The 27,355-nt window shown below is 40.6% G+C and overlaps 1 protein-coding gene across 1 annotated transcript; it reads left to right on the top strand.

The window, feature by feature from the left end:
* The first annotated feature begins 1,105 nt into the window (after positions 1-1,105).
* On the top strand, positions 1,106-27,355 carry wwc1 (WW and C2 domain containing 1). The gene is made up of 22 exons (XM_058415906.1): positions 1,106-2,086; positions 10,051-10,160; positions 10,257-10,460; positions 11,226-11,302; positions 11,879-11,958; positions 13,588-13,717; positions 14,292-14,438; positions 14,578-14,648; positions 15,042-15,284; positions 16,097-16,186; positions 16,580-17,100; positions 17,408-17,525; positions 18,507-18,674; positions 19,375-19,567; positions 19,822-19,962; positions 20,068-20,126; positions 20,448-20,631; positions 20,733-20,897; positions 20,981-21,073; positions 22,156-22,386; positions 23,214-23,332; positions 24,167-27,355. Exons 1-22 carry the CDS (start codon positions 1,968-1,970, stop codon positions 24,231-24,233), a joined length of 3,330 nt encoding a protein of 1,109 aa, XP_058271889.1. The 5' UTR covers positions 1,106-1,967; the 3' UTR covers positions 24,234-27,355.

The following is a 27,355-nucleotide window of genomic DNA, read 5'->3' as shown; positions in this document are numbered from 1 at the left end:
CAGCAGCAATGCTTAAGGTATAACTCTAATCAATGCTCTCAGAATGCCCACATTTTCTCAGAACAGGTGTGTGTGTGTGTAATGCTATTTGGGGAATTATGGTCATTAAATAACGAATAAAATATATATATATATATATATATATATATATATATATATATATATATATATATATATATATATATATATATCTATATATATATATATATATATATATATATATATATATATATATATATCTATATATATATATACACTGATCAGGCATAACATTATGAGCAGTGACAGGTGAAGTGAATAACACTGATGATCTCCTCATCATGGCACCTGTTAGTGGGTGGGATATATTAGGCAGCAAGTGAACATTTTGTCCTCAAAGTTGATGTGTTAGAAGCAGGAAAAACGGGCAAATGTAAGGATTTGAGTGAGTTTGACAAGGGCTAAATTGTGATGGCTAGACGACTGGATCAGAGCATCTCCAAAACTGCAGCTCTTCTGGGGTGATCCCGGTCTGCAGTGGTCAATATCTATCAAAAGTGGTCCAAGGAAGGAACAGTGGAGAACTGGTGACAGAATCATAGGGTTTGTTGCGTATGGGGCTGCATAGCTACAGACCAGTCAGGGTGCCCATGTTGACCCCTGTGCACCACCGAAAGTGCCAACAAGCAAACACAGCAAACTGTGATGCACCTTTCTATCAGGACCAGCATTAACTTCTTCAGCAATTTGAGCAACAGTAGCTCGTCTGTTGGATCGGATCACACGGGCCAGCCTTCGCTCCCCACGTGCATCAATAAGCCTTGGCTGCCCATGACCCTGTCACTGGTTCACCACTGTTCCTTCCTTGGACCACTTTTGATAGATACTGACCACTGCTGACCAGTGCGTGTTGTTTGAGCAATTGCAGTCATTTAATAAGTAATAAATCAAGGATAGTTGTCACCAAGGTTTAGACACAGACAGGTTTTCTCTCGCTCTGTGTGTGTGTGTGTGTGTGTGTGTGTGTGTGTGTGAGAGAGAGAGAGAGAGAGAGAGCGCGATGGAGCGTCTATTAGGGGAATTACGGTCATTACCTGCGTGACGTCATTCATCTAACCGCAGCATAGCGACCGAGCTTGGTCGGGTACAGAAGGAGAACCGCAACCGTTTCCAAGCCGGAGGGACAGGAATTATAATAATAAATAAATAAAAAAAAACCACAAACTACTGGACAAAATACGCGACTTCTTCTGGGGAAGATTCATTTAGCAAACCTGGTGGATATTTTTAAACGAAACACCGACCAACCTGGAATATATTCGCTAGTTAACTGTTTTCGAGCTACACAGCTAACCAGGCTAGCTAGCTAAACATGGAGGGTAGAAATTGAGCCAAAAAAAATGAAGGTTCTTGAGAAGGTTCTTCGTGCACGCGCTCTAAATTTTGTATTAACATCCATTTGAAATACTTCGACTCTTGATATTTGCCTGTTGTTTGGTTTAGTTAAGTTTCCCTGGACGGTATAATGTTACTTTTTTAAGTTGTTTAGTTAGCCAGCTAAGTTTTTAGATACTCACGCGCGCGTATTATGAAAGATATTTTTTCGTGCTTTGGTTCTTCTAAGTAATAACAATAACAAGAAAAGCACTAATGCACGGCTGTGTGTGTGAGACTGCGGGGATTTCTGAGTAATGAAATGCAGTGGAGAAGTGTTCCTGTGTTTTTTGGAGATGCTCCGGGTCGCCTGTGAAAGAAACTAAACTATCAGGAATAATAATAATAAGGCAGGGACTGTATCAATAAATAAGTAATAATAATAATATTAGTAATACGTCATGATGGAAGGTCGGGAAACTCCTGGACACGTCGCGATGCTTGCGGCTTTTTAATGGCAGTTTGGGCGTTGGATGTGGAGCCCCGACACCCTGAAAACAACCCACATGGTTCTAATCGTTTTAGAAGATCTATTACATGGAGACTAGTTGGTCATGCCGAGGAAGGAGTTACCGTTGCCAGAGGGTTGGGAAGAAGCCCGAGATTTTGACGGGAAGGTCTACTACATTGACCACATCAACCAGACCACCAGCTGGATCGACCCCAGGGACAGGTATGTCATGATATAGAGGTGTGAACCTTAGGCTTCCTCACGATACCATACACTCCAACAGTTCAATATACAACATACTACTGAATCATCTACGATACGATTCAAATTCAGAAACCTGTGATTCGATATTTGGCGATAGTACTGAACCGGCTCTCAGTTGAATCTGCTGCCATATGATTCTGATGAATAAGCATGTGATTTGATTTTCTTTTTCCAAGATGCTACTGAATCTGATATGAATCTGCTACGATATGACTGAGAAGTAAGCATGTGATTTGATATTTGAAGACACTGAATTTGTTCCAAAGCTATTGCGATTAATAAGCCAGCTAGTCAATATTTACCAATACTACTCAATCTGTTACGATTGCAAGTCCTAGACCAGCTACTGGATATTTGGCGATACTACTGAACCTGCTCTCTGCTGATGCTACTGAATCTGCTGCCATATGATTCTGATGAATAAGCGTGTGATTTGATTTTCTTTTTCCAAGATGCTTCTGAAACAGTTTAACGATACTACTGAATCTGATATGAGTCAGCTACAGTTTACACTCTTAAGCAAACATTTAGGTTTTTGATCATATTCCTGAGTCTGCTCCGATACGATTTCAAATCAGAAGTCGATTAATAGATATTTTTGGACGATGCTACCGAAGCTGCTATTTTTACGATTTTTATTTATGAACCAAATATTCAGTATTTGGTAATAGTACTGAATCTGCTACGATATGACACTGAAAAGTAAGCAGGGGATTGGATATTCGAAGACAGTGAATTGTGATTTAATGAGCCAGCTAGTCAATATTTACCAATACTACTGAATCTGTTACGATTGCAAGTCCTAGACAAACGATTCGATATTTGATGAAATCTCCTTCAGTTTTCACTTTTAAATCAACATTTAGTCATGCCATGTAGTTTGAACAAACTACTGAATCTGTTTCGAAACAACTTCGATTCATGAGCTGACTTCAACATCTGACTGAATTTCAGCCTGCTGTGAAACCATTTTTATGTAAAAGCCCATGGTCTGATATGACGATGCTGCTTAACCCGATACGATTGTGATTCATAAGCCAGCGATCCAATATTTAACCATGATACTGAATCTCTTGTACACAGTTAAGTCACGATTTTGATTTTTGACAGTTCCGATGAATCAGCTGTGATAAGATTCTGACGAATAAGCCTGTGAGTTGATGTTTGGAGAAACTACTGAATTTGCCAACTCTTCGCTGTTAGACATCATCAGAGAATCTGCTGTGATACAAGTTCAGTTATTAAGGCAGATTCATATTTGATGAAACCTCTGAATGTTCTATGTCATGATATGATACAATTTCAATTCACAAGTCAACAGTTTATTTGATGATGCCACTGAATCTGCTAGAATAAAACACGATGCATGTTAGATTTATAAACCAAATATTTGAAATTAGATTTCATACAATTTTGATTGTAAAGGCAACAAGTATCTGCTGTTTGAATCTGATGTTTGACCCCATCACTGATACTCTGATGATTTTATTTCTTATGGAAGTAATTTGCTCTTCGATGATACGACTGAGCTCGCTGCTATTTCGTTCCATAAGCCAAAGTATCCTCAGAGCGATACGCATGTTCAGAATCTGCTTTAGATCTAAAGTGAACTCATGAATCATGATGACGCAGAGAAGAATTATTTTAAACCTATACGAGTAAATAGCTTCACTAGACTATTAACATATCTACGCATCAGCTGACTGATATGATCAACTCCGATTGTTGTTTCCATTCATTTCAAAGACCAGAACATTATCGGATAACGTGGAATTGCTATTTTTAATAAAATGATGATGATATCTCGATCTATCGTCCTGTAATTTATCATGATATCGATATTATTATATCGTCACTTCCCCCAGCCTTAGCTTACTGAACACTTTTAATCTGTATAATCTGATTTTTCTCTAACATTTTTAGTTTTCTTTTTTTGTTACTTTATAAATCAGTTCATTAATATTTCTCTGCTGCAAAGAATTTATCTTAACCTGACATTTAGGCTAAACAGTAACCATTCTGTGGCTTTTTTTTTCCGGTCCTATCTGGACTTTGTCCTAAAATCTTTGCAGGAATGCGTAAGATTATTAGAGAATGTTCAAGCTTCACTGACTCGCGCATGTAAAAGTAGCTTTTTGAACATTTCACCAGCCGTGCCCGGATTGTATTATTTTATTATTTTTCCCTCGTCTTTAGCCTTCAGATTTTTGTTGTTGTTGTTGTTACTACTGCTGCCGTGCTGATTTTCCCTCCCAGCTCACTCTGAGTCGAGCGTTGGAACACGATAGCGGCCCTACCACATATTTTCTCCCTTTGTGTGCAGTGCAACAGGTTTGGCCATAGCTGGGAAACCAAGACAGCGAAAAAATTTGTAAACAAGCACCTAGGACACATTCCTGAAAGTACTGCATGAAGCATTGCACACAGAGGCGTGCAAAGGGGGAAAAAAAAAGAGCTCGGTTCTTCCAAAAAAACATCCCTTTCACAGCATGCCAGGGTGCACGGCAAGGTCAGAGTTCACCACACGGCTCCGCAAGGCGGTAAAACAAAACAAAACAAAAATGTGTAGATGGCAGCTTAGAATGCAGGTCGAGTTCAGGGCCGTCGGAATAAATAAGGGAATAAACAGAATTCCGGTTGGTTCTGAGGTCCGATTTAAGGAGAGGAGAGAAAGTACATAGACAAGTTAGTTTGTTTTTCTTACATTTATTACTATAAAATAAACTATATATACTATATTATTATTATTATTATTATTATAATTTTTTTTTTTACACATACACCTTTATTTACTCAGAACATTTTTTTTGTTAACACGTTTAACTCTGGAGCGCTTCAGAAAAAACAACATTGAAAGCTTAGTACTTAAGAACAATATAGGTATGTAACATTAAATTCTCAAATCTGATTGGCTCATGAACTATCCGTTAATATTAACACGCTACTGTTCTTATAGCAACAGCTCATACACAGGGGATTTTAAGGTATAGTGTAAGATTAATACTGAGCAGATTAAAAAAAAAAACCTTTTTGTCATTTAATAAAGTAAAACTGATTTGGTGATTTTGGTGATTTATTTAACATTTTACAGAAGGAGTCTCCAGTGTCAGCGCTGTGTTGCACAAGTTTATCACCACATGAAATTCTTGCATGTCACGCCATCCAATCTCCTCACCAGGCACTCGAGAAAATCTGATCTGTGTGCTTCTCATGTAAACAAGCATTTAAATGAATCTGATAAGTTCTGCTGTGTTCAAAATAAACAAAAGCAAACTGAAACCAGCTTAAACATAAACCCTTAGTTTGCGTGGCAGAGCTGTTAATCAGTGCCTTACTAAAACGGTTATTTATTACTGTACTACATCAAAACCTGGCTCTCCACCTGGTCCTGATCCTGGGCTTGGTGTTCATCTGCCTGGACAGATTATTTTGGAGTTAGTCAACACGGGGCTAGGAAGTAAATTAAAAAACTAATTTTTTTTTTAAGATTGCTGTAATTATACATACAATTTCCTTAATTAACCGTCAGTGAGGCTTTGATTGAGATGTTTACATAAATCTAATTGAGGGGAATCTTTCCGAAGGATCCAAAAAAGGCCACTACGGATTTTTAATTTATTTATTTTAGTACATTTTTATTATTATTATTTTTTAATTTTTTAATGAATGAGAATATTCACAGCTCCATTGCTTGATAATGAGGTCCCATTTGACGTGTTCTCCTGCGGTTTATCACACACACACACACACACACACACACACACACACACACAGACAGCACCATGGAAGCTGACTCTGTACAGTTATCAGACAGCGAGCACTGCTGAGATTATCCCAATTTTCCGCTGAACTGTGGAGAAAGATTAAAGATCTGTGGAAAATACAGGATCTGAAAGTTTGGAGATACTTTGAGCTGATGCGGAAAACGAAACAAAAAAGATTAGGATGAATTTTAGCATCAGACAGATCCAGCGGTAGTTCCACACGAATAGCATGTGCCTGTTGTAGTTGCTATGGCAACCGCTCATCGAACAGATGCTGCACCTAACTCAAGGCTAGCAGTAAATAGATTAAAAAACCAAGAAAATCGTGTTTTCTGTTAGGAGAGTTTTTGTAACATTTAAGGAAGGAGTCTCCAGTGTTAATGCCCATTCACACTTAATGCTCTCGGATTTCTTTTCTCTTTAGCTGCCTGTTTTGTTTATTTCTCCAGGATATTCATACAAAATTCCAATTCAGTGCAATATGTTTTTTTTCCTGACACAATTTCCTATATTCACTGAATTCAGTTTTTTGAAATATTTGTCGTCAGATGTTATCGAAACGATCGAATAACCCGCTATGAATACATTCGTAGACCCATACCCCTGGTTTTATCTGGAACTTACTTGCTCTGTGCTTCTAGTTAGCTGCCAAACGCTAGTCACATTCAATATAGAGAACATTAACTAGCAAGCAGTGGAATGACTCTTCTTAGTAGAAAATGCCTATTTTTGTTTGTCATGCTGCTAAATTTAATCATCACAATAATGTCAAATGGGACTCTTCAGATTCAGATCTGGTCACTGAGAAGTTCCCTGAACTCATTAAGTTCCTGGAAACAGTTTGAGCCGACTTTATAGCACTACGCAGGTAGTAGCCATTATATGATGGTAAATTTCGGTCATAAAGCAGCGCACACGGTCGGCTACGGTACTCAGATAGACGAGACAGGTCCGCGGATACACGCAAGACCTCGAGATTTATCAGACCTGCCGTTCTTTACAGTGCACATTTGATTTACTTGAAGCACAGAATGAAAACGGGACGAATTCCAAGCTTAAGAACTTCCTTTTTTTTTTTTTTTTTTTTTTAGACACACCTGGTTTGTAATGGTTTTCATCTTCCGTTCTCAGCCTTCTCTGTGCCAGTTGGTGTCTGGCTCTGCCTCAAATATTTTTGCAGGAAGAACGATAAGATTACACAAGTCATGCCATAATGCAACACAGCATTCTACAAAGAAATGAGACAACTTCCACGAATGACGGCTGCTCTGAGCTGAAGTGTTATCACACAACTTTCTTACTGACAAAGTGTCATAATTCTCATCATCTTCCTTTATCATGGTGCTCTGTAAACGTTCGCTCGGGTAAAGGAACGTTATCTCTGTCCACGATACGCCCTGGACCTTTCGCCAGAGGGGCACCGGGTTATACTGCCGGACCTTGAATGCACCACAATGCTCTTTGGAGTCTCATAAACGCACAAATTTATAGAGCGTTCTGAATGAACGTGCCTGACTCATCACTCAGCTATGCGCGTGTTTGCGCTCAGCCGCACGCTTTGTCAGTTTGCATTAGAGCACGGGCGCTGAATGTTTGACTTCCCAGGGGTTCGTCCAGGCTCCTCTGCAGCGACTCGAGAGGAGATAAGAAGCAGACACCAATTTTTGAAAATCTCTTAAACTTTTTCCAGCAAGAGTGCAGGAATCACACTGAACAAATTACAGTCAGTGTTTGTGCCACACTTGGTGCCTTTTAATTATGTAATCAATTCAAGTATAATAATTATAATAATAAAGAATTGTGCTGTTTGTGAAGGTGTAATATAGAGCTGAAAGGCTTTACTCTTGTCCTTCCTGCTGTATTTAAAGGTCTTAACTGAGCAACAAGGCGTTACGACGAATAAAATCTGGAGCAGCATGTCGGTGACCACCAGCTGGCCTCAAGTCAGCCTCACCGCGGACAGATCGGGTTTGGGAGCGAGAAAAAAAGGAATAACGGGATTTGCCAAGCCTTCTTTTTCTTAGCACCTCGGAAGCTTTCCTTTCTGTCCAGAGTTAAATTTTGAACAGGGGTCTCTGCGTGGCGTTTCATTATTCATAAGGTGAAAAAGGAGCCAGTTCAGTTTCATGGTCTGGAGAAGTGAAGTGTGTAGGGGACGTACCAACTCGTGGCAAGAAGGGGGTAGTGAAGCAGAAGCAGGGTTTGTTTTTGGAATATCATGCAAACGTTTTATTACTTAATTATTAACTAATGCCTTAAGTATGTATTTGAGTTCCATGACTTAGAAGGTTAGCTGAGGTCCTCGCTTGCACGTCTAATCCGACCCGACAGCCTTAACAGCGGGTTCAAAAACCTTTATAGTCCTCTTCTGGACCGACAGTCAATTAATTACAAACATCCAACCTGCTGATTGAGGTTCGGAAATGTTTTTCCCAACAAGCCAAGCAAAGGCGGCCAGCTCGTGTTAGGTTTTCCAGCCTGCTTTATTAGCATCGCAGACAGGAACTAGGAATAAAGAGCGCAAGAGTGCGAGCGTCCTCACCGCCGCTGCTCTGCCGTCCCGAGCACCGAGCTTTGGAAGCCCGCAGCGTGTTGCCTCAGAAACCTCCAGGCGATGGGTCAGCAGGACCTGTGGAATGCCAGGCCTCAGTTTCCGGCTATTGTGCTCAGCAAGCACCCTAGAGGTGAATAGGCAGACATTCTTCCGCTACCCTCCCCCTTTTCACTTTTACTCGCCATGTCATATTCACAGAGCGTCCGCTTTTACATCCAGTCCTTTCGCCGGAAGAAAACCTTTTTAAAGATGGCACGGTGCCGTCTTCCCGTCCCGAAACTGAGATCAGTCCTCATTCCACACCTTTTCCTTTAAAAACTACCGAGATATTAATGTCACTTTTTTCCCCAGTTAAAAAAAAAAATACAGGAAAAATTCACAGCTTAAAACAGGAAAAAAATGCAGCTTTGTTTATACATGGTAAAGAAAGTATGCATTTCTAATATAAAGTATAAACATGTAAATACATTCAATCCTAACAAAATATTACATCATGTTTCCTTATATGGCGAAAAATGTATATAATAAATGTTTTGGGTTTTTTTAGTTAGATTTTAGTCTTTTTCATTTGTTACAGGATCAGATCTTCTTGTTTCCCTGATGTCCGATCCAGTATTTTTTCGGATATCTGCCTGATGCTGTTCCTGCTACTCTATAAGAAATTATTTAAAAAAAATGTTTTATGCTGGTCTGAGATTGGAAGAGAGAGAATTTCTTTATTTTTTTAATGACACGGGTCAGATTTAATGCTGTAATTCACAAAATCACACTGAAAATTCATTCTTCTGACCTTTCTTCAATTCCTGAACTTGTAGATTTCTTCTTCCTCAGCCACATAACTCCAACTCATTATTAAACTCAACCCCAAGCTTTCTAGAACTTTCTGGAAATCTTTCTATTTAATGTGACTCGGGAAGTACAATTTAGAAGCGGCAATTTTTTTTTATATCTCTAGCTTATTAATTTGATTGATTAATTTTGTGTTTGGATCCGTTCCTGGAAGAGCAGAAATGCACGCTGGACCCGATATCAACAACAAAGCAAAACATTTTTTCATATTTTTTTAAATGAGGAAGCAGATCAACAAATAAGTGACATGTGCTTTGTTTTATTTTATACAAATTAAGTATGATGTAATAAAGTGACAAACATTTGGTTCGAACGATTTCCTTCACAACTTAAAACGCCAACCTGTAGTTAGTTCCTGTGTCTTCTGTTTACATGTGTTCTTACACACGCTTCATGTCACTGTAATGTTTCTAGTGATATTATCAACAAAAACTGAGATAGAAAGATGAAGCAGAGATCGTTGGTGTCTCTGGTGAGTTATAATATGGTAATATGGTTAGTCTGTGCTGCTAATTATATGTTAAAAGCTAATACAAAGACATGGAAAGTGAATATAGCCTTTATTCTGATCAGACCGGAGTGTTCTGTGTTAGAACTCGGTAGAAAAAGATGTATTATGTGTTACCTCTGGTCACTGTACACGGATAGTACAGGTCGCTTGCGGTGCTAATCTGTTAACAAAGCTAATACGAAGTGTAGCATTAAACTAGCAAACAATGTTTGAACATATTTTGATTATTTTTGGTGTCCTGCAGGCACACTAAGCCCCTGACCTTCGCCGATTGTATCGGAGATGAGTTGCCTTTGGGATGGGAGGAAGCGTACGATCCGCAAGTCGGCGCTTATTACGTCGACCATAACACAAGTAAGTTCTACATCAGCCGTGTCTTTAGACTGATTGACTCAGTGCTGTGGAGCGGATTATGTACCAATATCCTTTCTGTCTCTGTCTGGTTTACAGAGAGCACTCAGCTGGAGGACCCGCGGGTGCAGTGGCAGCGGGAGCAAGAGCTCATGCTGCGCGAGTACCTCAACGTAGCCAAGGAAGCGCTGAGCGCCCAGAAGGAGATTTACCAGGTCAAAGAGGAGCGCCTCCGTCTGGCACAGCAACAGTACAAGCAGCTCAACGACGCCTGGAGGGACAAGTCATCCTCACAGACCAGCTGTAAGAATAGAGCTTAAATATTTCACCTTTAAGGTGACACAGCAACCAACTAAATTTAAGAAGTCTCCCTTTTCTGCTCCGCGTCAGCTAGGGAAGCTATATGATTATCTGCAGATTATCGTCATGAACTGATATTGTGTCGAAGCGAATAAATACTAGAGACTCCTTCCATAAAACAAACAAAAAATCAGCGAATTTCCTTTGTTAAACAACAAACAACACCTTTTTTAAAATCTGTCTTTTATTATTGATTATGCTGATCATTGCACATACAAGTTCCTGCAAATATATTAGCTGTCACGATAGAAACGATACATCAGAAACTACAGTCGGAACCCGAGTCTGTGTCTCCTTTATCGAGTCTTTTTTTTCGTTTGTTTGTTTGAACTTTTCTTAGCTAATCTCCCTAATTAACATACTCTTTATCTTCGACCTCGAATTGTTACAGCGCTTAAATACGAAAGCACCACATTCCTGGTTTCATACGTGTCCCTGATTATTATAATCTTATCAGTGGAATGATGTTTGCTTACATTCTTTCATGCACGTCTTATATTTGTCTTTATGGTTGAGAGGGGTGTGTAGAGAGCATAAGACTCGTGTATTAATGTAATAATGTAACAAATCCCTCATTTGTAAAAGGAGTTAAATCATTTTTTTTTTGTAATTTATGCCACTGTTGTGTGTCGGTACAAGATGCCAGATAGCTGTTGTAAGACTGCAGAGATAAGACAATGCCTTTGATTTATGTTATCTCTCATGCAGTAAATTCCAGATCCTCATCAAGCAGTAAATATGACCCTGAAATTCTCAAGGCAGAGATTGTGACCGCTAAGAGTCGGGTAAGGAATTCTTTATAAGACCTTTTTAAATGATGAATTCTTTATGCTGATCTATGAAAACTGAACAATGTACTTTTTTTGTAAGTTTTGAAAAGAAGGAAAAATTTTTAGAAGAATCAGGAACTGTTTTTCCTTTAATTTGTAACGTGTCTGTGTATATTTTGGTCATGTTTATTCTTTGGAAAATGCTGTTTCGTCCTCAGGATTTTAACTTATTTATTTAGGATTTAAAGAGGCAGTTTGTCATTTTTACTGAGTTTCAAACACACTGTAGAAAAACTGATCTGCAATATTGCATCCATTGCTGCTTTTTCAGACCTTTTTCTGAAATAAGCCCCACCCATTTTCCCCTCAAAGGCAAACCATGAGGCGTAATTGATTATCCCACTGTCTCATGATCAGAATTTGATTGACAGGAGAGATTAAGCTATAGAAAATAATCATTTCGGATTATTTTTAAATTTATTAGTGAGATAAAATCAAGACGGTGTTATGTGTTTTGTGCTTATTTTTTCCACCTCTCTCTTTCTTTCTTGCCTGTTCCATTTCACGTCAGTGCTGTTCTCTTTTGTTCAGGTGAGTAAGCTGAAGAGAGATCTGGCCTGTATGAGGCAGGAGCTGCTTTATAAGGAGCAGGGCTTTGAAACACTGAAAGAGTAAGTGCAACCTGACCTTCACCTGCTTACACCCTGCCACAGAGACGAACACATTTCACAGCGTTCGCTGCTACCCGTCATCCCTCAAAATATGCGATCTACATACGAACCTGGAACCATCGTCAGTCGTGTAGATATTTTAATCTCTCTTATGTAACCTACACCACTAGAAGCCCCGCCCCCCCTTTCCTACCGCCTCATCTGCTTTTCTCGCTTCATAGATGCTCCCTTGCTTTTTTCCACGTTAAGTAGGGAATGTTTTGCGTTGAATTAATGTGCGATAAAGTGTCAGTGTTTGACTCGGTAAGCAATGGTAAGCAATGCAGATGCTAAACTGGAGCGTTCATATATGCAGGGTTTTACGGTAACAACTCAGTGCTTGGAGAAAGATTTACTTTTGTGTACTTAGTATGAGTCAAATGAAAGTGTGTTAGTAAAGAAACCTATTGTAAATAGATCTCCTTAGGAATCATATACGGAGTCACGTTACAGCATGATGATGGCTCACGGCTCCATATTGCGTAGCCATCACCAGTCTGTCACATCGCCATCCTTGCCGGATCTCGCTCCGAGGGAGTCCCACCTCACATGAAGTGTGACAGATGGCGCATCATTAGCTACACACGAAACTGGAAGGATTTTTTTTTCCCCCAAAGAGGACTTCAGACACTCATTAAGCATCAAACCAAAGAGATTTTGCACAAACGTGGTACACTTTGGTGTTTGGTGAAACCTATCTGTAATTAATTAATTAAAAAAAGACTAGTGGTTAGTTGTATAATCTCATTTGTAGCTTTGTCATATGTTTTATGAAATGAGTATACAGTATGGAAACAAATCAAGGTCTGAAAATGTCAGTTTTGTAAATAATGTATCTTAAGGCAAGGTTGCAATTCAGTTTTAATAGTATATGAAGGAACTGTGTACTCTGTCAACTCATCAACGCTCCAGTTTACCATCAACACATTGTGAAGTTCAGAGCTTCTCCTTCAACCCTGTACCTTAATCTTCTGAAAGCTTAAATCTTTCATTTATTTTTTGCCTTCTATGATTCCGCTTTTATTTCCTCTCAATAGTTTTCAGTCTTGCAGCACACTTTGGGGGAAAAAAAAAAAAAAACCCTCTCATGTGACTGGTTTTGACTCTCGTTGACTCACCTTTACTCCCTTACTTTACTCACTCATTCATTCCCATGCTGAAGAATGTGGACAGACCTGTTGCTCAGGCGGCATGCGTGACTCGCCGCTGACTCGCTTCATTTGCTTGTCTGCTAAAACCACCCGAGTCCATCTCGACCTCCGCTTTCATAAACATCGAGCTCCTCGTCTCACAGTAAACATGTTGGTTAGCTATTATCGTGAGTCATTATAGTTTGATTAAGTCAACATTAAGATGCTCTGTTCCGGAAGTCGTCTGTTTGTCTGCATTATCTTCTCTCGCTTCCCTGCTGGTAAACACCCCGTTCTGTTTAGTTTGTCACCCCGGGCACACATCGCACCCATCTCTAAAAGCACTCAACACACTCATGACCAAACGTCACATACTGCATATATAAACAAACATATCTGTAGGAGACTCGTCTTTAAATATTAATCCTTCTGTCATGTTCAAAATTCTACTTTCATACAGAATCGATCACAAGTTGGCGAGCGCTTCTTACGGATACAAGCAGCACGAGGCCCAAGCCATCTTGAAGGAGGTCAGGACGATTAAAGATGCCATCAGCTCCGGGGAAAGAGAAAAGCAGGAGCTCATGCAGGTAAACCTAAACACCAAATAACATCGAATCACATAAAGAAAATAATTTTGTGCTTTCGTGACAGTCCCGGTGGTGTTGTGTTTACCTGAGAGAGTTCAGTAGCTCAGGAATGTTAGGGTGAGGTAATTTCTTTACTGTGGGAAGTTATATACAGGGTGAGGCTTTACTCAAGGATGCGCTCACATAGTTTTGTGCAGTACCTCATAGAATAGCAGAGTGCTGATGTCACACAGCTGTTAAGTGTTAAACATGTGGTCTCAGATGTTTGATTAGAGCAGTATCACAGTCTATCATCATACACGTCGTTAAGTCATACAGATTTTAAAATCAAAAGGATGGGCAATTATGCGAGACTAAATACAAGAAGGAGGTGCAGACAGACAATGTTTCCACCCAGCGTGAGGTGATATAAATCAGATGAGCTTCAAGTGATCAGCAGAAGTCCTTCAAGCCTGGAATTTTCTCAGTTTTCTCTAATCAGCTCTGGTTCATAATATTTACAGATGTGTGTCCAGAAATTCTGTATATCATGTGTTTCTGTAGATTTGCAGCTAAGTGTTTGTCTTTCTCTCAGAAACTGGCTGTGCTGAAAGATGGCTTCCATTTGGATTTCGGCTCTCAGACCGAGCTGTGGGCCAGTAACCCCTCTCTGGCCAACTCGAACCTGTCGCTGCCTCGCCTCTATTCCGACGCCGAGTCCCAGACGGATATACCCACTGAGGTGAGACGGTGAAGCTAAACGTTTTAACAGGAACAGTCACGACTCAAATCCTCATTCAAGATGTTGCTCGCTTTTAAAGCTTTGTAGGAATGATGAGTTATTTGGTCTAATCATTATCTCTTCTCTCGTTCCAAATCAGATGGGTTCGATCCACAATAAGCTGGCGGAGAAGGTACGATTGAGCCTGAAATACGAAGAGGCGAAAAGGAGGTATGGTCCGTGTAATTACGTCTGTTTTATAAGATAAGGGAGTGATTTTGTTTTGAAATGTGACAGGGACAAGACTGAGTGTGTTGTTGGGGGTCAGAATCAGATAAGCGCCTTTACCACATAGGATCAAATCGGACACGTTTCCAAGCTAACAAAAGACGGTTGTGGATACAGCCGATTATCAGGGATAACTTGTTGGAGCTGACTCGTATTAATTCTATATGTCCAAATGTTTGTGCACCCCTGACCATTAAACCGATATGAGGTTCTTCCGCAAAGCTTTAAGCTCACAGTCCTTTGGAGCGTGTATGTACATTATTGCAAAAGTGTTCTTGTTTTTTCTTTTTTTGCTGATTTCTTTTTGTTATACGCCTTCATATCTCTTCATTTTAGGATCGCAAACATTAAAGTCCAGATAGCCAAGTTGGACAGCGAGTCATGGCCCGGTTTGCTGGACCCCGAGCGAGACAGGCTCATTCTCATCAGCGAGAAAGAGGAGCTGCTGAAGGAGCTGCAATACGTTAAACCCTGCAAGCGTGCGCCCAGCGACGCCGAGAAGATCGAAACCGAGAAAAAGCGTCTGGAGCAGGACCTGCAGGCGGCACGCGACAGCCAGAGCAAAGCTCTTACAGAAAGGTGAGGGACAAAAATTCATCAAGGGTAACAAGTGTGAAATAAATACTGTGGTGATTGGTATTAAGTGGGACACCGCAGCAAAGTTGGGCAAGGTTTACGTTCAAGTCAGGTTATAGATTAGCTCTCTTGGGCAGTAGAGCAGCTGTTATGGAAGACTGAACTCATTTGGGATGCTGCTGATGTCTTCTGGGGAAGTAGGGCATTCACTTTCAAAAACAAGGTCAACTAACGCAATAACATCTGCATCAGGAGAAAGACCGAACTACCTTTTATGTTATTATCTGCTCCTTTAATAACGCAAGAGTGCTGAATCAATCGCATTTCTCTTCCTAAGGCTTCCTGTGAGAGCGCAGACACCTGCGTCTTCAGGTCAGGTTTCCGTCCTGAGAATGCCAATTAGCCCTCTTTGTTCTTATCCTTCTTTTACTCTTCCTTGCTCCTTTCCTTCTTTTGTATCTTTCTGTCGCTTCTCGTCTTTTCCTCACTCCTCCTCCTCCAATTGTTTGAACAGGCCGCTTGTTCTGTACACTAGATACCGTATCCTCGTCAAGCTCTCGGCATCTGTGCTCTTCCTGTAACCTGAGCCTTCCAAGGGATGTAGGTTAAACACAATGGCCGCCTTTTTTCTAGGCCTTCTGCTTCGTGGCATTCCACTGTAACTTCAGCCAAACATGAAGGAAGGACCAAATACAAACACACCAGTGGAATGAATGGCTTCTGGCATTTTATTGTGGACAAAAAAAAACAAAAGCAAATGAAACCTTTGACTAATTGCAGTGCAAACACTGTTTTCTTATCTGGTTGTGCCACAGGTTGACGTTACATTGCAAGAGGAACAAATTGGTGAAGGAGCTGGAGGACGTTGTGAGGCAGGCTTCCTCGCTGCACACCCAGTTGAAGAGGTTTATATCTTTCCATTATTTACAAAAAATATGAATGTCCAGACTCCTTATTATGAAGGTATACATATTATAAAAGCGTTCTAAATATTCGCAGAATGTGTTTTCTTAATTTCCTTCAAAAGATATGAGATAAGCAAACATGTATCCTGCACAGCATCAGCATTGTTGCTATGCTTCCTTCTCAGATCATCCCTAATTCATTTTCCTTACAACATCAACAGCAGAGTATAAAGCCTGGAGATACCCTGGTGCATGTGGCTAATGAGCCTGCTGTGCTTTAATTAGCTTGTTTTCACACTCAACGCATTTGAAGTTATGGAAAGTAAAAGGAAGGGAATGAGGAGCCAAAAATAGTAATAACCCTACTCTTCTTTGCTCTATTTTCTGTCTTAGCCTGTCAGCTAGCACGCTGTCCTGTTCGTCAGGCAGCAGCCGAGGGTCTCTGACGTCTAGCCGCGGCTCGCTGGCCGCATCCAGCCTCGGTTCACTATCGTCTCTCAGCTTCACCGACGCCTACTTGGAGCACCAGAACGAGCTGAGCGACCCAGATTTCCAGGTCAAGTTGGACTCTCTGCTCCATGAGAACACCTCATCTACCTACAGGCCCTCCAGCTCTATCCCCACCATCCACGAGAACGAGGTGACGTCAGGGCCGGCCGCAAGCGCCGCAGGTCAGGGCGGAGGGCTACGGGCTCATGCACTACGTCTGTCTGAAACGCCTCGCTCCATGAGCTCGCTTTCTCCACGCTCGTCGCTCTCCTCTCTCTCTCCGCCCTGCTCGCCACTCGTCCCCGATGCCTCGTCGCTGGCCGGGGAGACTTTTTCAGGTTCGGCTTCCCAGCTAGACCTGGAGCTGCAGGCCCGGCTCAGCGAGCTCAGCCTGCAGGGGGACGCTAAGCAAGATGCCTCTAAAGGTATGTTAAATCATCAGCATGTGAAAATATAGTTAACTATGTACCTGACTAAACTTAGATCCATAATAATAACTGTTCTTAATGATGATGGAAAGGGGGCGGGGCTTCCAGGTGGTGTTGGGTAATATCAGAGATTTTTAGACTCCTTCACAAATCATTCCTGATTCCTCCAGCAGGTTGATTGAGTTACGGATCAGTAATACTTTATCCACAGTGCAGCAACTCAACACCGAGACAGTAAAGTGTCAGGCGGTGTCACATTTCTACTCTTTTCCCTCTGTATGTGTGTGTGTGCATGTGTGTGTAGATCTCGATTCCCAAACAAGGGTCCTGGGGTCCGGCTCGAAGAAAGTGGGCGTGACGTCGGCTGTGTCGGATGAATCGGTTGCGGGAGATAGCGGCGTGTATGAGGCAGCAGAGAAAAGGTTTGTGATCTAGACACAAATGCACAGTAATCGACGGTTAGGATATTCAGCTTAACAATTCTTGGCACCCCTGGTAAAGATGGGTGAAGAACTGTGAACAATTCTTATATGAACAATTCTCATATGTAAGAGAATTTATTCTTAAGAAAATAAACCTTGACATTTAACAAAACCACAAGTCATAAATTTTTGGCAGCCCTCTTGACACGTCTCTCTTTGGTGACAAAACTGTCTTCTTGATCAGATAAAAGAATACAGAACAATAAAATGAGAATTCCTCAACACAGAATTTTTACTTTTTTTTTAATTGTTGCAGAATAAATCGACAGATTACAGTCTAGGTTTTAATACATTAGTTTATTGGAGTGTGATCATATGTCCATACGATGATTTAAAACATGGCGTCTGCATAGAAATTCTCGGGCATCTGTATCCGGATTAAAACAGACAGAGTTTGGGCAAAAAAACATTAGGTCATTCAGCCTGTAATTCTTTACTCATCTGTACGAAGTGTGCCAATCATTTTTGACCTTGACTTTAAGGGTTGTCCTAGTAAACATAGTCATGTTACCATGGATTTTGGATGGATGGATTTTTTTTTTTTTTACTTGTGCTTAGCATTCATGAGCCTACTTCCTGTTGACTGACCCATTTTCTCTTCCTCATGAATAATTTTTATGGACTAAAATTATTGCCCTAAAATAACCCCTTATTAATATTTATTCTGTTAGCATGGCCGGACAAATCACTTGCTCCGGTTCCTGAGACGAGCAGTTTATATTTCTTTAGTTTTTATTTAAGCTGAACGAGCTTCACACAAATCATTCTGTATTTGACACGTGTTCTGTGTTGACCCGGAAACGATTCTGTAATTTCATGCATTAACTCATAACATGTATTAACTCATTTCATGTATTAACTGCTGATTAAATATCATTTAGACAGACTGAACAATGAGATTTAAAGTGAATGTCCCCACAGGCCTGGAGTCCCCGCCGAGCAGCTGTTGGGTGATGAAGACGGGGGATTAGTCAGCTGTGCTCAGATCAGACTCGGCCTGAAGTACGAGGCTATAGAGAATCGCTTTGCCATCTTCGTCATGCAGCTGACTAACTGCAGCATGCTGTCTGTTTCTGCCAGCCAGAACATGTACGTTTCCTTTCTTTCAATCTCCTGGCAAACTATCGAATTGAAATGATGTTACTTATTTTTCAGTTACTTTTCTTGCATTTGTGTGATATGGTGAGAATGAGGAACTGGCACCAAAACACTTTAACATCATCGTAGTTCATAAAACACACAGGAATCTTTACTAAAACTTATTCAGAATTAATTCAGAATGGTGGTATTATAGATCTGAGCTAGCTGTCTTTAAACAGCAACTGAGGACTTTCTTAAGCTCTCAAATGGATTTAATTGTCCTCTAAATAAATAAAAATACATACAAATTAAAGTATGTTCTATGCTAAATATTTCCTAAATCAATAACATTATTAAGCGATATGCAAGATGTAATTCCTCATGTCCTGACATTGAAGGTGTATGTCACAGGGTTTATGCTGCATTTGATGTACGCCTCCATATTTGTCTTTTGTTAGCAACAAGCCAGCAAGTCAACTTCACTGAATGACATTTATTTATCTCTCTCTTAAAAAACGCGTCAATGTTATAGGTTTAACAAGCGAAACGTCTCCATGTTGATTCATCTAAACGTGTCTGTATAGAGTATAAAGAAGTGGTGTTTTGTTTACTGTTGATACTGTGAGCGGTCATTTCGATGTGATGACAGTCGCTGACTCGAGGCTGTGAAACATACGTTACACGAACACTACCTCGTTCCTGTCCGCAGGTACATTCGGGTGGTAGTGCTGCCCTGTCCAGAGGCTACTCGCTGCCTGTTCCGCACACGCAGCTCACAGGCTCACGACACCCTAGAGTTCAACGAGGTGTTCGCTGTTCAGCTTTCCCCCACTGCGTTCAGACAGAAAACCCTCCGCATCGACGTCTGCTGCACCACCAAGTCCAGATCAGAGGAGTGCCTGGTGAGTGTCCTGAAGACCACAGAGTTCCACTCAGTGTGTCTCATGTCTTTAAAGTGTGGTGGGTTTTCACGATAAAACATGATCCAGGACAAAAACAATTTGTGTGAAATTTTGGAATTATACCCAGCAGGAATCTGCAATATGTGTACTACTATTCCAGCAGAACATTTTCTAATTAAATAAAGGGTTTCCCATGTACTTAATTGTGAGTGTATGTTGAATTTATTTTTTTGTTCCTTTTTTTCTTATTAAAGGCTGGAGCTCAAATCAGTTTGGCTGACATGGAGTGTTCGGAGGAGTGGTGTACCAAGTGGTATAACCTCCTCAACTACATGCTCTTTGCAGACATGAATGGCAAGAACAAAGAGCTTGAGGCTCCCACACAGTCTGACGAGGTGACACACACACACCCACACACACCCCTTTTTGACTCCATCTCAAACCACTGTCTGTCTCTAATACCCAACTATGTATGATTTTGTGTCTGTCACATATTTTAGACAATAGATCCCTCCACAGAACTCCATGCAACTAACATGAAGACGACTGAGACGGACTGGTGAGTGTGTTCATTATCGATTGATGAAAAGCAAGGACTCCATGCTAAGAAAAATGAGCAAATGAATCCTCTGCACTGTAATCTAAGCAAATTTGCTAACCTAAAGAGAATAGTTTAAAAAAACAGGGGTGGGGGGGAGGTAGTAGCAAGAGAGGAGTTGTTTTTATGAGGAGCGTTACAGCACGACGGCACAAATGTCGCGTTCAACTTCATCCGGAAGCTAGAACTCGGAATTTGGTCATATTCAATTTATGCCTGTGCTTGAACGCCGTGATGTTTTGGAACATACATGAATTTTGATTGTGGATTGTGTCTCCACAGGCACATGGAGCCTCTGGAGAGCGACGTGTTTGTGGACGGAGTGGGCAGCGATATTGAAGGGGAGGAGTTTAATTCGGAAGGCTGTCAGTGGGAAGTGGAAGAGGAGGAGGTGGTAGTGGATGATGATGAAGAGAAGCAAGTGATGACAGCCAAGCCTCCTGCAGCAGCAGCTATCCCCGAAAAGGTTTTTTTTTCTTGAATCTCTGTAACGTCTTGAAGATCTCTTTAATTATACTAATTAAATATAACTAAGACAGCCTTTCATGTCCTTTGTGCTTGCTGCAGGTGAATAAAGAGACAAGCATGGAGGGCCTCCCTCATTCCGCCTCCGTGGTTCGACCCAAAGAGCGACGGCTCGAGCTGAACCAGCAAAACCCTTTTGTCAGGGGAAACACTATAATTCGCTCTAAGACGTTTTCTCCTGGTCCACAGAGCCAGTACATCTGCAGGGTAAATGCGTGCGCACGAACACACACACACAATTTCTACTTCCTGTACATTTGCGCTTACTCCATTTTTCCCCACATCATTAGATCAACCGCAGTGATAGCGACAGCTCCACTTTGTCGAAGAAGTCTCCTTTCGTCCGGAACGCCTCCGAGAGGCGCAGTGTCCGTATCAAAAAGGTAAACCTCACACACCCCACAGTCACATTCTAACACGTTCCTCCATTAAGTCCTCTGTTAATTAAACCCTCTCCATGTTACAAATGACCTCCGGCAGAATTCCGACCGTTACGCTTACTACTGTGTCATTTTAGAGGAAACAAAAATAAAAACGTAAAAAAATCACAGTCTTTATAAAGAGAAGGTCAGTTAAATATCTAACGCGACGTTTCCAAACTAACCCGAGGTCAGCGTTAATGAAGCGTAGGACGTGCCAGTTGCACCCCCTGCACAGCTTCCTGAGAATTCAAAGTGCAGGTTGGTGTGAAAGTGTCCGGTCGATGGAAACTTGATGCACATCTACCCGTCCTCATACCTTATACACAAAGCGGTCACACGGAAAAGCTTTAGCTGTGAAAGGTGAGATTTATTTACAGTGCACTCGTCTCCTGCTGCTTCACTTCTTCTTCACAGCAGCGTTGCACATCAGCATACTGCAAAGATGTCCAGAAATCACGCATGCATCGTTTGCTTCCCCGTGCTCAAGCCATGCAAGAATAATATTAAGCAGTAGTTCCACCTCATTGTCAGAGAGATTTTTAAAAACTGTTAAACTATTTAATTTCTATTAAAAAAAAACATACGGGTAAAAACAAAAGTTTAATGATTTTAAGCACAGTAATCTTAAAAAGACTGATAAGCTCCAATTCTTTTAATAATTTAATGCCGTCTGCAGTGACCGTCATCATGATCTTCGTCTCAAATCAAAAAACCATTAAAAACACTTCCTGTAACTGGACAAATGTTAGTATACTTTATTCAGTACATGGGAACAGGATATTTTTTTTTTTTTTACTTTTTGCCATTCTGCTGAATATTAAATGCTCAACGTTAGTTTGATGCCCACCATGTCATACATCCAACCTCAGTTATTCTCACAGGTTAATTTTATTGCACAAGAAGCACATCGTTACTCAAACACATTTTCTGATCATTCCGATAATGAAATGAATCATCCTAATATTTACGTGACATTTACTTTGATTAATAACAGATTATAAGGCTGTATGTAAATATAACTCTCTCTCTCTCTCCTCCCCCAGCCTCCGATGCAGATGCGGGGTTTGGACGGTGTGATGCGGACTCCTCTGGACCTGGAACTGGAGCTGCAGGCGTCTCGGACACGCCACAGCCGTCTGAACGAGGAACTGCGAGTGCTGCGGCAGCTGAAGGAGCAGATGGAGAGCGCGAGGCAGCAGGGCCAGCGTAGCCTGCCGGCATGGGTGCAAGAGGACGAACGCTTCCGACTGCTGCTCACACAGGCCGAGAAACAGGTCTCTTGCATCTCTACGTCTTTAGCATCGTGTCCTAAACGAGTCACATGCTCTACCAACAAAGGGTTATTCAAAAATGATTATACAGTACATTACATAATGCTGACGATCTCTGTTCATATTACTTTCTATTTAAAGCCGTACTTAACCGCTCCAGTTTTCCCCACTGTCTGAAGCTATCGTTATTCATAAAACAGAATTGTGTGGTCAGTGTCCTAATGGGATTAGTAATAAAGCAAAGCAATTCCTCAGAATTTTAATAACGCCACTATTAAAAGCAGCACTTATTGCAGCACCGGCTTAATCATGTTTCGTGTTAATCGGGTTTGCAGGTGTGTAACGATGCACAGAATTCACCTTGGATGTGAGACGAGAACACACAACATTAGAACGTTCAACAATATAGAAGTACACTGATTAAAACTTTATAAATTAAACTTTGGCTTTTTTAGCCAGGATTTTGCTGCTGTTCAGGGTTGCCAAGTATTAGCAAAATTCCCACAACAATGATATTGTTAAAAAAAAAAAAAAGAAAGAAACTAAATAAAAAAATTTCAAGTACTGAAAAAGGGAGATGTGTGAATCTTTTATCAGTTTTGTGTCTTAAACCAAATTTACTAGTATAATTAGTGTGCTAGTATGGTAGTATGCTAGGTTTTTCCAATGAGGAAGTGTGGGCTTGATTAAGCCTAAAAGTAACAACAGTTCACTTCATCATACACAATATCGTTACACCTCAACAAGTTTAAAAAAACAAAACAAAAATGAATTACAGATCAATTTTCATTTAGTGAAAGTCTAAACTTTTGCCACCGTGTTTACCGTAGACTCAGGAGGAACAGCTTCAGGAGCAGAGAGTGGAGAAGATGATGCGAGCGGCAGCTAAGGAGGTGCACAAGATCCGAGGACAGAGTCGCAAAGAAGGTCCCGAAGTCCAGTCCTTCAGGTGACGCTTACACACCTTACTAGTTTTACTTTGCCATCTTATTTCGTCTTATAGTTTACTGGACACTTAGTCTAGCTGATCTTTTGTTTGAAAACTTTGAGGACAGCATATGTGACATGGGATGTATACTCAACTGGACGATTAAATAGTGCCCCTGCTTATTCATTGATGCAAAACTCCAGTCAGCCAATCGTCTAACAGCGGGAAACAGCAGCACAATGCACTCACAGAATCACATCAGACATAAGAATGAGCAAAAACACTCAGTGATGTTAGGACTCCTGACGGTCGCATGTTTATCAGTAGTAGACATTTGAATGTTTAAAGCAGGGATGTCCAATCTTATCCACAAATGGCCGGTGCGGGTGCAGGTTTTTTATTCCAATTAAACAGGAGCCATACCTGATTCCACCTGCTTAATCAATTGATCTTGGCTTTCAATAGACTCTGGTGTAGCTTTTGCTTGGTTAGAATGAAAACCTGCACACACACCAGCCCTTTGCGGATAAGATTGGACACCCCTGGTTTAAAGACTTTCACGCACAGCAGTCTGTAATGGTGCATAAAACAAAAAAGTCTGAGGAGAACGGTCCGACTGATTCCAGCTCAAATAACTACTCTTTACAACTGTGGTGAACACATCATGTGTCCAGGAACAGGATTATTTTTTCCCCTCAAATGTCCAGATGTGAACGATTGGCTGATTGGATAAATGCTCAAAAGATCTCAGTCCACATCACAGTTTACACTCTCTCTCTCTCTCTCTCTCTCTCTCTCTCTCTCTCTCTCCCCCTCTCTCTCTCTCTCTCTCTCTCTCCCTCTCTCTGTGTGCAGAGAGAAGATGGCCTTTTTCACGCGAGTAAAGATCAACGTTCCCGACCTACCAGCTGACGACGTATAGACAACAAGCACGAGTCTTAACTGCTGTTTCACTGAAGAAGAACCTGACCTCTGGTGGTATTATGAAGAATGAAGAATTATTATTGCAGAAAATTACATGTATTTTCAATAGGAAAATGTCCATTTTTTTAAAAAAAACACTGGGTTTTAGCTCTCAGTTGAAAATCTGTAGATTCTGTCTCCTTTTTTCTTTTCTTTTTTTTTCTTTTTTTCAATTGTACCAACAACCACATTTTTTTCCCTCTCCATAGCAATATTTTTTCTTTTACTACTAATAATTGTATATTGTTATCTTAGGTTTTTTTTTTCTTTTTTTTTTTCTTTTTTTTTTTTTTTTTTGATAGTCGATCATTCCAAAACACTGTTGTGTTGTTTTTAAAATAACACAAGTAGAGGGGTAAAAAAGAAGTCGTCGGTTTGCTGTAATTCTATTATGTGAATGCAGATCCTTAAGGTACTTTTATGATTGACAGCACAAGGTTTTGGAAATCGCTGTTTAGATGTATGTTGGTTTGGGTTTATTAGGTAAACACAAGCAAAGACGTAAACACGTACGCCAGCGAACGTCTCGCTACGAGCAGGGACGCTTTCAACAAGATAAAGACTGGCGCTTTCTTTTTAAAACATTTAACACTATTTACAAGAAAAAAAAATTAGCTAAATCTAGCATCGAAACATACAAACTAACGGTAGCCAAAAATGGTTTTAATGTTTAGTTATAGCTGAGTGGTAGCTAGCTGTAACTCATGATCATCGTCACTACTTGCTGGTTCTGAGCGTTTTTTTTTGTTTTGTTTTTAGAAGTACAAACCGTTTTTTTGTCCACAAGGCACAGCACACAACACAGCGTCCATCATCCCAGCAATTATATTTAAACTGCACTTAGTCGTCCCACAGCCTCTCAGGTAGAATTTGGCTAGTTCATGCACTTTAATAGCTTGTAATTAGAGAGTGAGGAAAGCATTCACGGCACGTCGTAGCTTATCAAGCACAAAGAATAAAAGAAGAAGAAGGAGGAAGCCTGATGCATGCTCTCTATGACCTTGAAATAAAAAGTGGGAGAGTTGTTGTTGTTAACGATAATTTTCTGCAAGATTTTTTTGTATTTTTTCCCTGGATTTTTAAATTTTTAAAAAAAAAATTGTTTTAAAGGCCAGATTGCTTCTAAGACACTCGTCTAATCCCTCTTTCCCTCGTCTTTAGCTGCAGGGGAGATGATCACGTTTCTCCTCACTTCATTTCATATGAAAATCAAATATAAGATTATCAGCCTGTCAACCCCCCCCCCAGTGTAGCCTTAAATTCTTGCGTCTGAAGTTTTCTGACACTAATAGACTATAAATGTCTTCAACAAAGCCCATGATGAGTCCTTTGGTCATCTCCAGTGCTGCAGTCCACTGTACTCGCAACTCAGAGCAGAGTCACGTTTGTATGTCTAATCTCCGGATTTAAAGTCGCCCTGGATGAGGGCATCTGCTAAATACCAGAAATGTAAATGTAAAAATTACATTTAGAAAACGTTATACAGGGAAATCTGTGCATTGCGATATTGTTGTGACGTCAGCTCTGTTTCCGTCCAGTCCCTCTCCCATCCTTATGTCCCAGTAAAATGGATTGCAGATTAGAAGAGTTTACGATGCCTATGCTGCATTCGGCCTGAAATTAGAAATCACTTACAATGCGAGTTACAAAGAGCAAATAAAAACATGTAACTTCTACCTGAGTTCAGTGAGTGACCAGTTTCAAGATGAGGGCTGTTTGGTTTTTCCTAGTCAGCGAGCAGAGTTCAGAGTCTCAGTGGAAGGCAGCATATGAAAATTTAGGATGTAGAATGAAAGCATTGATGTAACCACTAAAGCATCTCGTACACGCACTACGTAGATTTCCGTACGCGGCCGTCCGATACGCCTGGGATGCGGTCAGGACATAAAGAAAACGGAAGCACCGGAGACGTTTATACGGACAGACGATTTAAATTTAACCCTGAACAACGTGCCTTGATGTCAACAATCTCAGTTTAATTCTTTCGGTTTTCCCTCTTACCGCGTTCTTCCATCGCACCGAGCTCCGACCTCAACAACAAACCAGCACCGATCGTCTCGTCAGCACCTTTCTGTTCCAAACAACAGCAACCTCTGCAACATTCCGCATGTCTCTCACCCGAGAACAAACAAATTTCTAAAAGCTTTACCTGTATCCAAATTTCTCAGAGTTGCATTGCCACGCGTTTCTCATTTCATCGATTCCTCCATTAATTCGCCACGCTCTTTTCTGCATCCTGTTCCATTTAATTTTCTTCACGATTAGAGTTCTAGCGCAACTCAGGCTGGGCATTGCTCGGGGATTGCTGTGGTACAAAAAAATGACAAAATACAAAGCGTAAACTGGAGGCTGTTTTTTTTTTTATTTTTATTTTAACACCCATATGTTGAAGTTGAAGACTGGAATCTGAATGTATGAAAAGCAAACGTTTTCCTTTAAACAGCATGCACTGTATGTAGCTGAATGTGAATTGTTACATGGAAACACTACGATAGCTCTATTTTCTTTTCTTTTGAACTGGAAGTCTTAGTTCTGGAAGAGCGCTACGCAGGGCATCGGTTGCGATTCACTGCGGCGCTCCTTTACTGCTCGAAGGCTCTGATCAACACCACGCGCTTATCTAACATTCTGATTCTGCTGTAATCATGTCAAAAACATTAGAAAGGAGGAAAAAAATATCTCAGTCAGCCACCGATGCTGGTAGTCATGAATGATTTGTTATGGATATAGATTTATAATAGGATTCCTGCGTCATTGCATTTGATGTCTTTTAGTTTTTGTTTTTAAATCCAGCACCAATGGAAAAAGAACCGGGTCTTTCCACTAAAGCCGAGGCGATTTTGAGAAACACAGCATGTATTTATTGCACTTTTGTGATTTGGGTGTGCTTTTTTTTTTTTCTTTCTTTCTTTTTTTTTGTCTTTTTTTTTTTCCTTTCCTTGTGAGACTTATGAAAGCTGTGAATTTTTCCCATCGACACTGTACTGTCAACAAAAAATTGTAAATACGTCACCAGCACAAGAACATGTTTTGTAGTTTCACAACAAATATATAAATATATAAAAAAAAAAAGGTTCTTTG

The sequence above is a fragment of the Hemibagrus wyckioides genome, linkage group LG18, assembly GCF_019097595.1.
Source record: "Hemibagrus wyckioides isolate EC202008001 linkage group LG18, SWU_Hwy_1.0, whole genome shotgun sequence".
NCBI lineage: Eukaryota > Metazoa > Chordata > Actinopteri > Siluriformes > Bagridae > Hemibagrus > Hemibagrus wyckioides.
Note: the sequence above shows the minus strand (reverse complement) of the source record. Positions and strands in the feature narration are given on the sequence as shown.